At 38.6% G+C, this 15,163-nt stretch overlaps 1 protein-coding gene across 1 annotated transcript in view; it reads left to right on the top strand.

Annotated features, from left to right (window-relative positions):
* The first annotated feature begins 5,852 nt into the window (after positions 1 to 5,852).
* PIK3R3 (phosphoinositide-3-kinase regulatory subunit 3) overlaps positions 5,853 to 15,163 on the top strand; it is a 10,959-nt gene continuing 1,648 nt past the window's right edge. Inside the window, exons 1-8 of the mRNA XM_053693955.1 lie at positions 5,853 to 6,230; positions 11,831 to 11,939; positions 12,351 to 12,449; positions 12,638 to 12,818; positions 12,923 to 13,048; positions 13,224 to 13,366; positions 13,724 to 13,900; positions 14,847 to 14,921. Coding sequence (XP_053549930.1) covers positions 6,125 to 6,230; positions 11,831 to 11,939; positions 12,351 to 12,449; positions 12,638 to 12,818; positions 12,923 to 13,048; positions 13,224 to 13,366; positions 13,724 to 13,900; positions 14,847 to 14,921 — 1,016 coding nt within the window. The 5' untranslated portion in view covers positions 5,853 to 6,124. The remainder of the gene's footprint in view (positions 6,231 to 11,830; positions 11,940 to 12,350; positions 12,450 to 12,637; positions 12,819 to 12,922; positions 13,049 to 13,223; positions 13,367 to 13,723; positions 13,901 to 14,846; positions 14,922 to 15,163) is intronic.

Genomic DNA, 15,163 nt, shown 5'->3' with positions numbered 1-15,163 from the left:
TATTAATTTGAACTCCTTCTGCAAAAGAAGCTTGGCCCTGTCTCCCCCTCTATTTAATCTCGGGACATGGTCAATGATAGTATATCTAAGGTCAGCAACCGCATGGCCAGTCAACGCAAAGTGTCTGGCAACCGGCTGGTCAGATTCCTTTTTACGGATTGCCAGCCTAATAGCTGCACGATGATTGGCCATGCGGGTGCGGAGGTTATCAACCGTTTTCCCTACATAAAACAGACCACAGGGACAGTGTAATAAATACACAATGAATTATGTGGTACATGTAACCCTGTGTCTAATAGTATATCTCTTATTAGTATGTGGATGCACAAATGTTTGGGTGTTGCTAAGACCATTACATGTTGTGCATCCAAGACACATATAGCATCCCCATTAAGGGGGATTTAGCCATGTGGTATTCTTATAGATCTCCAATGGATCCACTTTAACCAAAGTGTCCCGTATAGATTTGGAACTTCTGAACTTCTCCGAAAGTTGTTGCTTTGCTTGTGTCGGGTTACTGTTGTTACGAACTACCCGCTTAAGTTGTGATATAGGGAGAGCCTTCTTTAGAGCAGGAGGATGGCAACTGGTAGCTTGTAACTTGCAATAAGGAGTTTATATCCGTTTCTTTTTCGGAATAGAGTTGTCAGTAGTTGATTCTCCTGTTTGTATATTCTTAGATCCAAGAAGTCTACCGATTCTCCACTATATTGTATTTTAAATTGAAGATTGGGAAGGACCTGATTGAGCTGTTGGAACCATAACTGCAGATCTGTTAATGGACCATCCCATATCATAAACAAATCGTCTATATATCGACAAAAAAATGTTATGTTCGGATGTTTAAAGAGATTTCTACAGTACTGCTCAAATTGCGCTATATACAAGTTGGCATGCGATGGGGCCACACTCATCCCCATCACAGAAGAAGAGGTTTTTACAACGAGGCTATGATGAAGCACATATTGACATTCAACTGAAAAGATTCTGGGACCTGCAACAAGAGGATGCACTGTCAACTGAAGTTTGCAGGCCATTGGATGCACAACATGTAATGGTCTTAGCAACACCAAAACATTTGTGCATCCACATACTAATAAGAGATATACTATTAGACACAGGGTTACATGTACCACAGAATTCATTGTGTATTTATTACACTGTCCCTGTGGTCTGTTTTATGTAGGAAAAACGGTTGATAAGCTTTGCAACCGCATGGCCAATCATTGTGCTGCTATTAGGCTGGCAATCCGTAAAAAGGAATCTGACCAGCCGGTTGCCAGACACACTGCGTTGACTGGCCATGTGGTTGCTGACCTTAGATATACTGTCATTGACCATGTCCCAAGATTAGAGGGGGAGACAGGGCCAAGCTTATTTTGCAGAAGGAGTCCAAATGGATATTCACTTTAAATGCCCTTTCTCCCAAGGGCTTGGATGCTAATTTAGATTAGCACTGTTTCCTCTAATATTGCTCACACTTGGTAGTACACTGCAGCTAGCATTTTAGATAGTTACCTAAGTCAGACAGTAGTACTATTAAAAAAAGTTCACTGTTCTACAAAGTGATCATTATTGGAAGGTACTATTGTTGTCGTATTTCTGTTCAGGAATATTTATTGGTACATTTAACATGTGTTGTGGTGAATATTTCTCCTATTACAATGTCGCGTTCATTTATACCACGATAATCCTTGGCTAGTGTTGTAATTACCTGCTATATATGCCTTTACATACAATCATACTGTGTGGTATGATCTGCTAATGTCTGTCCATTTTTGCATTTGCTTCTAACAGAACGCGACTTTCGGTTGCCATGGCAACCGCCGGACCTGCGCAGTGGTGCGAATAGGACGCCATGAGCAGTTCCAGTTGATCGCAGGTGTTGGTGGAGGGTAAGTTAGTATATTTATGAGTATGTTATATGGTTATGTAAAGGTCTGAGGACGTGACTAATCACCCGAAACATAACCTAATTCTGTATTATTAAATATTGGTTGTTTAAGACCTGACGAGTGTGTCCTTCATTTACACACATATATATATATATATATACACACCGGCCACTTTATTAGGTACACCTTGCTAGTACCGGGTTAGACCCCTTTTGCCTTCAGAACTGCCGTAATTATTCGTGGCATAGATTCAACAAAGTGTTGAAAACATTCCTCAGAGATTTTGGTCCATATTGAAATGATAGCATCAAGCAGTTACTGCAGATTTATCGGCTGCACATTCGTGATGCAAATCTCTCATTCCACCACATCCCAAAGGTGCTCTATTAGATTGAGATATAGTGATTGTGGAGGCCATTGGAATACAGTGAACTCATTGTCATGTTCAAGAAACCAGTTTGAGATGATTTGAGCTTTGTGACGTGGTGCATTATCCTGTTGGAAGTAGCCATCAGAAGATGGATACACTGTAGTCATGAAGGGATGGACATGGTCATCAACAATACTCATGTAGGTAGTGGTGTTTAAACAATGCTCAATTGGTGCTAAGGGGCCCAAAGTGTGCCAAGAAAATATCCCCCACACCATTACACCACCACCAGCCTGAATTGTTGATACAATGCAGGATGGATCCATGCTTTCATGTTGTTTACGCCAAATTCTGACGCTAACATCTGAATGTTGCAGATGAAATTGACACTCATCAGACCAGGCAATGTTTTTCCAATTTTCTATTGTCCAATTTTGGTGAGCCTATGCGAATTGTAGCCTCAGTTTCCTGTTCTTAGCTGACAGGAATGGCACCTAATGTGGTCTTCTGCTGCTGTAGCCCATCTTCTTCAAGGTTTGATGTGTTGTGCGTTCAAAGATGGTATTCTGCATACCTTGGTTGTAAAGAGTGGTTATTTGAGTTACTGTTTCCTTTCTATCATCTCAAACCAGTCTGCCCATTCTCCTCTGACCTCTGACATCAACAAGGCATTTTTTTCCACACAACTGTCACTCACTGGATATTTTCTCTTTTTTTGGCCATTCTCTGTAAACCCTAGAGATGGTTGTGCGTGAAAATCCCAGTAGTTCAGCAGTTTTTTAAATACTCAGACCAGCCCGTCTGGCACCAACAACCATGTCACATTTAAAGTCACTTAAATCCTCTTTCTTCCCCATTCTGATTCTCGGTTTGAACTTAAGCAAGTCGTCTTCACCACGTCTAGATGCCTAAATGTATTGTGTTGCCGCCATGTGATTGGCTGATTAGCAATTTGTGTTACCAAGCAATTGAACAGGTGTACCTAACAAAGTGGCCGGTGAGTGTATGTATATATATATATATATATATATATATATATTATATAAACAGAGAGTGCACTCACCAGGACTTTTTCATAAGATTTTACTTGAAAGTGAACATTTTCGGGGTTTAAGGGGTTAAACCCCCAAAAACGTTCACTTTCAAGTAAACTCTTATAAAAAAAAAAGTTCTGGTGAGTGCACTCTCTGTTTCTGTACTCTTCTGTTGCACCCCGGGAATTGGAACTGTAAGTATGGAGTTCTTGTCTCTACCATTTTATATATATATATACACACACACACACACATATAAATATATATCACACACACACATATATACTGTATATATATGTTACGGTTAAAGTCAGATATTGGGTAATCCTAGCATTACCCGGGTAGTGCTAGGATTACCCAAGCGGCTGTGGCTATAGCCCGATGTAAGATCATAAATCCCCTCAACTAATCGAGTCACTGCATCAAACATATATAAGATGCGCTGTAATTCCCCCATCTTCACTATCTTTTTTGCCTCTGGCTGGGGTGGGGGGTGTTTCAAGGGGGGCAGAGGAAAGGTGGGGCAAAAATAAAAAATAAATACTGTAGATGGGGGAATTACAGTACATCAGGCTTTACCCACAGCTGAATTACAGTACATCAGGCTTTACCCACAGCCACTTGGGTAATCCTAGGATTACCCGGATTTCTGACTTTACATGTAACATATATAAACACACACACATATGTGTATCTATATATACATACACATATATATACACACACATATATATACATACACACACAATGTAAATATACATATATATATATATATATATATATATACACACACACACATATATATAAATATATATACACACACACACACATATGTATATACACTGGCTCCCCATACACTCCAGAATACAATTTAAAGTATTAACCCTAACTTACAAAGCACTCAACAGTCTAACTCCCAACTATATTTCCTCTCTCATTGTGACATATACCTTATTCCGTCCTCTGACCTACGTCTCTCCACTTCTGTTAGCTTTACCTCCCACTCCCATCTCCAAGACTTCGCACATGCTGCTCCTGTCCTCTGGAACTCTCTACCCCGCTCCATAAGACTGTCTCCAACCTTGTATAGCTTCAGAAGTCCTTGAAAACCCACCTATTCAGAGAGGCTTACCATCTCTCTTCTTAACCAAACTAATACATAAACTGCCTGACTCACTGCTGCAACTACAACCGATGTGACAAGCTACCCCAACCTTATGTCTCTGCACCCTAAACCTGTAGACTGTGACCTCTCCGGAGCAGGGCCCTATTCCTCCTATACTAGATTTATTTAGTTTTGTATTGTATACCCCTATCACTGTACCCAGCGCTACTGAATTTGGCGGCGCTATACAAATAATTTTATATATATATATATATATATATATATATATACATACACAGGACTGTACATGTATGTGATGTACAACAGTAGTAATTGTAAGTTGTACATTTTATTAAAGTATTGCATAGCTTCTTTCATAAACTGTAATAATCCAGAAATAAATTATATTAAGAGCATATAGGAAATATAAAATTGTATTGTAAAAAAAAGTGAAGTGTGGGTAGTTATAATTTTAAAATAAAAAGTATATAATTATATTGTATAAGATATGGTCCAGCAGCTGTCAGGCATCAGTGCTGTTGTTGCTGTATATATAATATGTATAAGTATTCTCCCAGTAAAGAGAGAGTCTGGGTTGATATGCACCATATAGGTTTATTTTTACATTGTGACAAAAAAAATTTCATTTTTCCCTCAGAAGAGTCCATTTTCCTCCCACATGTAACTGAAAACAAAGCACTTTTTTCCTCTATGGATGCCAACAGTGACTATAAAAAGCTTTTGTAAGCGAGGAATACTTTCGCTTTGCCAGTGATTCCCCTGAAAAAAAATCTATACAAATCGCTGCTGCTTTAGACATTTTTTATCGCCTCAGAAACCTCTTTCTCTTTGTCCCTCTTAGTAACTGTTTCAGCCAATCAGCTGCACGCCAGTCGGCAGCATTCACTTCCGATTGGCTGCTGCGGTAGAGCCGCTGTTCTCATGCAAGTAAAGCTCTCGCGCTCTCCAGGCAGACAAAGACTTTTGAGCGGACCTTAAGTCCCCACCCATATTCTCTTCTCAGCAAATCCCAGTACTCACTGCCTCTCCTCACGCGCCGGCCCTCCAGCCAATCTCTTTTCAGCTCCGGCGTTGCTTACAGGATTCCCCGCCTCCCTAACGGCTCAGATTCTTTGCCAGTTTTTGGAGCGTACCATTCTGTTACTTCTACCTGACTGTTGGAGGGGGGAACCGCTACACCGCGCGATGACAGCACGGCCGCAACCTCTGCACCATGTTAATAAAATGTTTTATTAAATTGTATGAATGGATTAATAACACCTCAAATAAAATACGTGTACGTCTATTTTGTATACATTGTGTCTTTCATTGTATTGCATTGCCAGATACCCCCACTGAGCTGTGTAATGGTACGCCCCGGCACTTTGCCGGTTGGCCCACGCTGATGTTAAAATGAAATGTAATCGTGAGCCGGGCAGAGAGGCAGCAGGCAGTGCTGGGTAATGTGTGTGACTCGCACCGAGCTGCTGCTAAGGACCCTGTATATGACACACGTCTTGCTCTGAGGGGCACACATCACTCTGTGACGGATACACTGAGGGGCACTTGGCTGTGGGCATACCCCTGGCACTGCTGGGCACCTGGCTGAGGGCATACCCCTGGCACTGAGGGGCACCTGTCTGTGGGCATACATCTGGTATTAAGGGGCACCTGTCTTTGGGCATACCCCTGGCACTTAGGGCACCTATTTGTGGGCACTATGTACAACACAGTGTGGAATACAGAAGCAGAGGATGCAGACTGGCGGGAGGTGATGCTGCCCTACTCCACTGAGCTGATATTTTACATAGAGATGGATCCTCCAGGTACGGAACACTCATGTACAGCTATCCTATCTCGCTTACATTCTTGGCAAGTGGGGTGTGCAGGTTATGGGTGCAGGACTTGGGTCCTTATTTCTGCTTTTTGCACTCCTGGCATAGACCCTCAAAAAAACAAAAACCTCTCTCTGCACCGGGTTATGGTATTGCAGTGCCCTTGGTACATGAGCACCCCACACTAACATCTTGCTTCTTTGTTGCTACTACACACCACCTTTTGCTCTAACACACCCCCCTGGTACCAGAGTCCAACTTTTTACCCTGTGCATTGTCTCATAACACCCCTCCTGTTATTACAGTGCTTCTGGTACCCTGTGCATTATTCTGTAGTACCCCTCCTGTTATTAAAGTGCCTCATGGTATTTGAGTAACCCTTACACCTTATCTTCTAGTACCCACTCCTGCTCCTATAGTGCACCCTGGGTAACTGTGTAACCCATCTTGTTACTACAGTACCCCCGGTACACAAGCATCTCGCCTTTTCTTCTAGCACCCACTCTTTCTCCTACAGTACCCCTGGGTAACTGAGCACCCACTTTATTCCCAGCTTCTCAGTCCTGTTATTTTAGTGTCCCCTGGCAACATCGCTCCCCATCATAACCCCGTCACTCCCTCCAGTTACTATAGTGCCCTTTATTACAGATAACTGGGCACAGTTGTGCAGGTTATTGGGGGTACTCTTTTCTTTGTTTATCTGTCTCTCACTGCCACATTCCTTGTACAGTTATCATCTATACTTATATAATCACATATTTATATATATATAAAACTTGCATCTTTCCTAGAGGATATTTACTTTTATTGAATTATTTTGTGGCTGCATGGTTTGCTCAGGGACTCTGGTGCACGGGACAGCTTTTTTCTGTAACCATCTAACCCCCATATTTTGGGTGTGATGTGCCAGCTTATTGTGCTGTGTGCGTTATGTTACCCTGTACTGAGGATGCAGCTTGGGCAAAAGGCGCTGCACTTACTGTAATAAAATATTCCCATAACTTTCCACGGCAGTGCCTCACTTTCCCATTGTTCCAGCTGCAGCCTTTGTGACGCCCACAAGTCGCTCATATTCCACCTCCTAAACTGGCTCTTGCATTGTTTCATTGCACACAAATTCACCTTAGCTCTTACCTCCCTGCATATTAGGGTGTTTGTCACTTGGTTCCTGCTACCTCAGCAGTTTGTTTAACCCTTGACATGCTGGAAATGAAGGTAGTTTGCCCCATATAATTGTTATGTATCCAGCTGCAGGTCAGGGGTACAGCAGGCCTTGCTGACTTTTGCAAGGTAACACTTTCTAACATCACTAATGTCCTTCATCCACAATTGCTTTCTACATCCTTGCTTTGCAGCTTTTTGTCTTCCCATCGTTCAAGTTTTTACGTTGCCAGTACCAATTTGCTGTGCTGATTTCTGACTAGGAATGAGTGGTGTAAAGTAAGCATTACGTAATGCTTCTGTGCACTTTCAAGGTTCCTCCTATGCAGATAGCACAAACTCCCCATTGTCTGCTCAATAACTGAGATCTGGGTGCTGTATCTGTGCTGCCAAGCATAGAGGAATCTATATATGTGCCCCTTGGTTCACTACTGCAGGTTATAGTGATAGCACTAATTATATTTTTTATTATAACTGCAGGGGTTGGTACCACTTTTGCTCCTTGTGCTTTATGGATATAACATATATGCCGTGCATGTGCAATAATAGTTTTATAGCTGTATGAATTCTAGCACTGTACAAATATGTTCTTTTGTTAGCTTGTCTTAGTAATCGGATCTATCGCCACTATGATTTGCACATGATATAGAGGTACCTACATCTCTTTAAAAATCTCATTACATAATTCCGATATGATTTGGAGCCATTACTAATTATTTTATTTGTTTTGTACGTAGAATTTTTTTATTTTTTTTTTGCCAATAATTGGAAATCAAGACTTCCCATATCCTAAGTACAACGGCCTCTTAAAACTTTTTACATATAAGTTTACATTAAATGTGATGTTAATTGGTTGATATCTATATTGGTTGTCCAGCAACATCCCATTTTAATTTTTTTGTTTGTTTTTTAATTAAAACAAAAATTTAATTTGTGCCTTTGATTCTTCCTTTTATGTAAAGCAAAAGGAAATGCATTATTTTGTGCATTGTTCCCAGAAGGGGCACCATATTCACATTCAACTAATTGCAGGCTTTTGGTTTTGTACCTTGTTAAACTATTTATTAAATTATTAGTAATTTTGTTCTTTATCGGAAAAATAAAACTTTATTTGTAAAACGCTACCGTATGCTGCAGTGCTAAGTATATGAAGAAGAGGGTGCGCAATATGCAATGCTTCAATAAACTGGTACAATACAAATCTAGCAAAATCATTGAGATTTGAGAATAAAATTTCATGCAGGTTTAAAAGGGCCCTGCACTATGGAGCTTAAGTCTAATGATACAAAATTAATGCTCTAACCTCATATAAGTTGTGTATGTAACAATATACAGATCAGATCTGCATACATGGGCCAAGACTATCATTTATACATATTGATGATACTCCTTTTAGCACAGGTACTGTAAAACTGTACTTGCTGCCAAGTAACCATATCTTTGTTACAATATAAGGTAGCAGATTTGAGTCCAGCTTACACTATTGGCTGTGGAGAACAATGAAGTCCCTGTGTTCTTAACCCTATGGATGCCAGCTGGCTATTTAGCAGCTTTTCAGTGCATTGCAACTCTGCTAGTCAAAGGGTTGAACAATCTAGAATGAAAATCTTCTAAATATCCCACCATAGATACTAAATACCTAGCAACAGTTCCTTTGTGTACATTTTCTCATAAATTTGCAAGTTTGCTACAAGCCACCAGGTTCTGCCTGTCCTGCATTTTATCTGTTATATATTTTTTTTAGTTTGCTTGTCTCCATTTACATGTGCATGAAGTCCCAGCATATCTGTTCTAACTTAAACACTTCCTATATAGTTGCTTCTAACTAAAAAGATGAATGCTATGCAGGAAAATATCCAAATATTTCTAGGTGATGTGCCTATGACTTGTTGTCTGGGCACACATTGCATTTTGTTGAGCAGGAAGGCTTTGCTAAAACTACCTGCTGTTCCCCCGCACAGCTACTTTCTGCACTTGAACGTCAGTAACATACGATTCTTTTTCAGCGCTCTGATTGGTCAGCACCCTGTCTCCATTCAGAGATTAGTTTTTGCCAACAGTGTCTGATTTGGGATTTAGAACAGAAATCAGGTTGGATGGTGAGAGTCGAGGGGGGGAGGAATAGGGTTACTAACGTGCAAGCTATAGAATAACCACTTAAGTACAGCTATATGGTGCTTGACCGCAAACATCTCTGTATTATCCTGGAATACTTAATAAGAATCCCTTCTCTAACCAGAAAGTAATTGTTGGGTCTTATATATATATTTTTTTTTTTTAACTTATTTTAGTATTGGTTTATATTCCTTTTTTTATTATTTCTTTATGAAAGCATTGTATTGATATTGCTTTTCTCAAATAATTTACTGTACTAGACAATTTTGTTTTCTTAGAGTAGTGTTCTGGTAACACAATGCATGATCATTTACTCTTAAAGTTCTTGTACCCAGAAACAAAACTTTTCTGTAAGACTATTGTTTTAATATTGGGATATGTTCTTTAGAGTGTGTGCTGGTTCCAGATGAAGCAAACTTACTGCTGGCTGTCTAACACATGAAATACATGATTAGATACTTTAGTCGTTCTTCAAACATCAGCTTGAAGTTTTTTTATTTTTTTGATGAAACAAGCAATGTGAATTTTGCTTGTTAAGGAATTTACATTGTTTTAAATGTATATGGCGTTTTCTTAATTTAATTTCAATACTATTAACTAAATTACATGTTAGTTTGCCAAAGCTTCTTATCTGCTAATCGTTTTTGTTACATTACATGTTAAATCGTTTTAAACTGAATTCAAATATACCATAGGCTAATTATTATTAATATGCAGCACTTACAAATCTATAGTGGCTGGTTACTGTACAGGTTATTATAATTGCATTTGTTATATAATATGTAGAAAGACTGTTGTTTTTAATAGTTATTTCTTTTTTTTTATATTCTACAACCACGTTCTTGCATTTCCTGTTTTATGCTACAGTGCAAAACTCTCCCTAAATCTATGTGGAATTGGGTACCATAGTGTTGTTTGACCATTTAGCATCTCACCTCCAAGTAGGCAGTCAGGCACTTTGTCCTCTATTCTATGCAAATAAAAGATCCATAAAGCCACAACTTACATTTTACTTTTACGTTTATTATACATATCTATGTGTAATGCCTAAATTGTATATATTGTCTGACTCGTGTTCAGTGTACATTGAAAAGAAATGCATAGCTAGCAACTAATAGGCTCCTACATTTATTTTCCTCTTTGTACAGTACACTTATATTTTTTTTTCTTAAATATACACATGAAAACTTTATTTCTGATATATATATATATATTGACTGGTTTCTATAGGGACCATTTGTGCTTACCAATAAAATGATTTCACTTTTGTCATCCATACTGCATGTATGCTGTGCACAGTCCAGAGACCCTACGAGAACTTATTCTCATGTGTCAGTCTGATCTATCTCTCTCTCTCTCTCTCTCTCTCTCTCTTTCTTTCTCTCTTTTTCTCTCGCTCTCTCTTTTTCTCGCTCTCTTTTTCTCTCTCTCTCTTTTTTTCTCTCGCTCTCTCTTTTTCTCTCTCTTTTTCTCTCTTTTTTTCTCTCTCTCTCTTTTTTTCTCTCTCTCTCTTTTTTTCTCTCTCTCTCTTTTTCTCTCTCTCTCGCTCTCTCTTTTTTTTTCTCTCTCTCTCTCTCTCTCTCTCTCTCTCTCTCTCTCTCTCTCTCTCTCTCTCTCTCTCTCTCTCTCTCTCTCTCTCTCTCTCTCTCTCTCTCTCTCTCTCTCTCTCTCTCTCTCTCTCTCTCTCTCTCTTTCTTTTTTTCTCTCTTTCTTTTTTTCTCTCTCTCTTTCTTTTTCTCTCTCTCTCTCTTTTTCTCTCTCTCTCTCTTTTTCTCTCTCTCTCTCTTTTTCTCTCTCTCTCTCTTTTTCTCTCTCTCTCTCTTTTTCTCTCTCTTTCTCTTTTTCTCTCTCTTTTTCTTTCTCTCTCTCTCTTTTTCTCTCTCTCTCTCTTTTTCTCTCTCTCTCTCTTTTTCTCTCTCTCTCTCTTTTTCTCTCTCTCTCTCTTTTTCTCTCTCTCTCTCTTTTTCTCTCTCTCTCTCTTTCTCTTTTTTTTTCTCTCTCTCTCTCTCTCTCTCTCTCTCTCTTTCTCTTTTTTTTTCTCTCTCTCTCTCTCTCTCTCTCTCTTTCTCTTTTTTTTTCTCTCTCTCTCTCTCTCTCTCTCTCTTTCTCTTTTTTTTTTCTCTCTCTCTCTCTCTCTCTCTCTCTCTTTCTCTTTTTTTTTTCTCTCTCTCTCTCTTTTATTAACACTTAGATGTAGTATTTTAATGTTGATTTAGCATATCATGTGACTTGCAGTTTATAAAAAAAACATATTCTGTAGTACTTAGAAGAAAATGAGGTTGTGCTAAAAGTCTGTTTGTTTTCTTGTTTTAAAGCACTTCCTCCAAAGCCCCCTAAACCAATGACTACAATAACCACCGATGGAAGTAAAGACAACGCCAGCTCACTCCAGGATGCTGAGTGGTACTGGGGAGATATCACAAGGTAAATTCTTGCCGGTTCATTCCAATGCGACAGGTGTTGCATGCTTGTATTTAAAATATCATCTTGTAATAATGATTGTTGCAGGAAATTAAACTAGTGGTGGGTGCATTAGTCGTTCATTGGACCTTGGTGTGACTAAGAGGGCTTTCTTTTTACTCTCTTTCACCAGGTTGTGTGCACTAATTTTACCCTCTTATTTTGTGCTTTTATTAAATCTTGGCTGTGTACACCATTGAGGAATATGGTTTCTCTGATGAAGTAATGGTCAGATCAGAGCTAAAACAGCTCTGTAAGTGTGTTTATGACCATCTGCTAGTAATTTATATACATGGATATAAAAAGTGAACACTGTGTGTACTATGAGAAGAACATTTTAGAAAATATGCGCCTTTTTTTTGTTTTGTTTTTAAGGGAAGAGGTAAATGATAAATTAAGGGATATGCCTGATGGGACTTTCCTGGTGCGAGATGCGTCTACCAAGGTGCAAGGAGATTATACGCTCACCCTGCGGTAAGTGTCATGCTGCCTATTTGTAGCCCAAACGACAGCCTACAAGTCAAGCTGCTGATTTGACTGCCCTCTCTTGGCTAAAGTTCAACTTACAGAAACCTTGCTTGGCTCTAAAATGTGATGAATGTGTCCCCTTCTGGTCTAAACAAATTTTAACATTCATGTTTTTGGTTTATTTTCCTTTTTAGGAAAGGTGGCAATAACAAGTTAATAAAGATTTATCATCGAGATGGAAAGTATGGGTTTTCCGACCCACTGACATTTAACTCTGTGCTGGAATTAATTAACCATTACCGCCATGAGTCCCTTGCCCATTACAATCCCAAACTAGATGTGAAATTGATGTATCCAGTCTCCCGGTACCAACAGGTGCGATTTGAAACATCCATAAATGTTTTCAGCATTGTGCTCATTTTATATGTGCAGAAAACTCAAATATTTACATTTTGGCTTTTTTATTTAAATATTTATAGGATCAACTTGTTAAAGAAGATAACATTGATGCTGTGGGGAAGAAACTACAGGAATATCATGGTCAATATCAGGATAAGAGCAGACAGTATGACAAGCTATATGAGGAGTATACAAGGACATCACAGGTCAGAATCTATGCACTTTAGTATGTGCACACTCGCTAATATCTCCAAGTTGCATGGAGTTTGCAGTGGTGTGTTTTGCGTCCAAAATGCAAATTAATGTTTTGCATTATTTGTACTTTTTTTTTATTTTTTTTTAACATTAGATAAGTTAAAACCTAATGCTTTCTTATTCTAGGAAATACAGATGAAAAGAACAGCAATTGAAGCCTTTAATGAAACCATTAAGATATTTGAGGAGCAATGCCATACCCAGGAACGATATAGTAAAGAATACATTGAGCGATTTCAAGGGGAGGGCAGCGAGCAAGAAATTGAACGGTACATGCCCAAAACTATATATTCAGCTCTCTAATAACTGCACACAATGTGATTTGAATTACTAGCAATCACTCTCCTAGTGACCTGAACACAATTTATAAAAGTAATAGGGTATCCACCATAAAAACACAGCTTTGACCTGCTCTGTACAATGGAATAATGCTTAGGGCCCTTCAATACTTTTATAAGGTGCTTTAAACAAAAATAAACAGAGACTCCAGTAAAACATTTTTTTAGGTTCCTGGTTATAGAGAGTAAGCTTATTTTGTTAGCCTATGCTTGGTTTAATTTTGTGTACCTATGTGAACACTGCCTCTTACGAAGCATGCCTAAAATATTTCCTTTTTTATTTTTAAGGATAATGATAAATTATGAAAAACTCAAATCTCGTTTGGGGGAGATTCATGACAGCAAACTGCGCCTGGAGCAAGACTTGAAGAAACAAGCATTAGATAATCGGGAGATAGACAAAAAATTGAATAGTATAAAGCCGGACCTCATCCAGCTGCGTAAAATCCGAGATCAGTACCTTGTGTAAGTTACCTTTTACTGCATAGTACCATGTGTGCTACACTGTATACATATTATTATGCTTCATAAACAAAACTCTACAGTTCTAACGCTGCTAAAAATATATAAGGTCATGTCCAAAATGGATGCCATATTTTTCCTATGTATACTTGCATGTATGTTTATTTTATATTTACTTCCCTGCATGTTTATGTCTTTGCAGATTCTATAAATTCCTTAATGTTGAAACTTAGATTTTGATGGCAGAAAGTAATCATAGGCCGAACAAGTCTGTCCAGAATTTCCTAAAAGTGTAAACTTATTTAGCATATAGGATAGCCTTATGCTTATCCCAGGCATTAATTAGTACGTAGGATAGCTTTGTTTATCACAGGAATTAATTAGAACGTAGGATAGCCTTATGCTTGTCCCAGGCATTAATTAGTACGTAGGATAGCTTTGTTTATCACAGGAATTAATTAGAACGTAGGATAGCCTTATGCTTGTCCCAGGCATCATTCAGTACATAGGATAGCCTTTTTCTTATCCCAGGCATTAATTGGTACGTAGCATAGCCTTATGCTTATCCCAGGCATTAATCAGTACATAGGATAGCCTTATGCTTATCCCAGGCATTAATCAGTACGTAGCATAGCCTTATACTTATCCCAGGCATTAATCAGTACATAGGATAGCCTTATGCTTATCCCAGGCATTAATCAGTACGTAGGATAGCCTTATGCTTATCCCAGGCATTAATCTGCTGCAAGCCTTTCGTTTTATGTATGTTATGTGCATCTTTAACTATACAAAGCAAGATATGTTTCAGAGCAGAGTTTAAAATTTACGTTTTTTTTTTGTTTTGTTTGTTTTTGTTTCATTGTATACTTTGTGTATATTCTTTTAGCTTAATTGGAAGATACGGGTTATGAAGACTTTTTTTATTTTAATTTCCTCTCATTATTGACAGATGGCTTAATCATAAAGGCGTGCGTCAGAAACGGATTAACGACTGGCTTGGAATCAAGAATGAAAATATTGATGAGTGAGTAGCTTTCCACTTTCTTTTTTAAATTTGATGTTTTACCTCCATTGTATATGGTTAGAAGTTAAAGGGTTCAGGAGCCAGGGAGGCATGTGCTTTTGTAGGCTGGTACCATGATGGGATACACCTTGTATCTTGCACCTAATATTACTTCCCATTGAATAAGCTAAAAACATTGTGCAGTAACAGATTTGTCGTCCTATCTCTGTAAATGTTGCTGTCTTTCCAGGAAAATTCTGTTT

Source organism: Bombina bombina, chromosome 10 (genome assembly GCF_027579735.1).
Source record: "Bombina bombina isolate aBomBom1 chromosome 10, aBomBom1.pri, whole genome shotgun sequence".
In the NCBI taxonomy this organism is placed as follows: Eukaryota; Metazoa; Chordata; class Amphibia; order Anura; family Bombinatoridae; genus Bombina; species Bombina bombina.
Note: the sequence above shows the minus strand (reverse complement) of the source record. Positions and strands in the feature narration are given on the sequence as shown.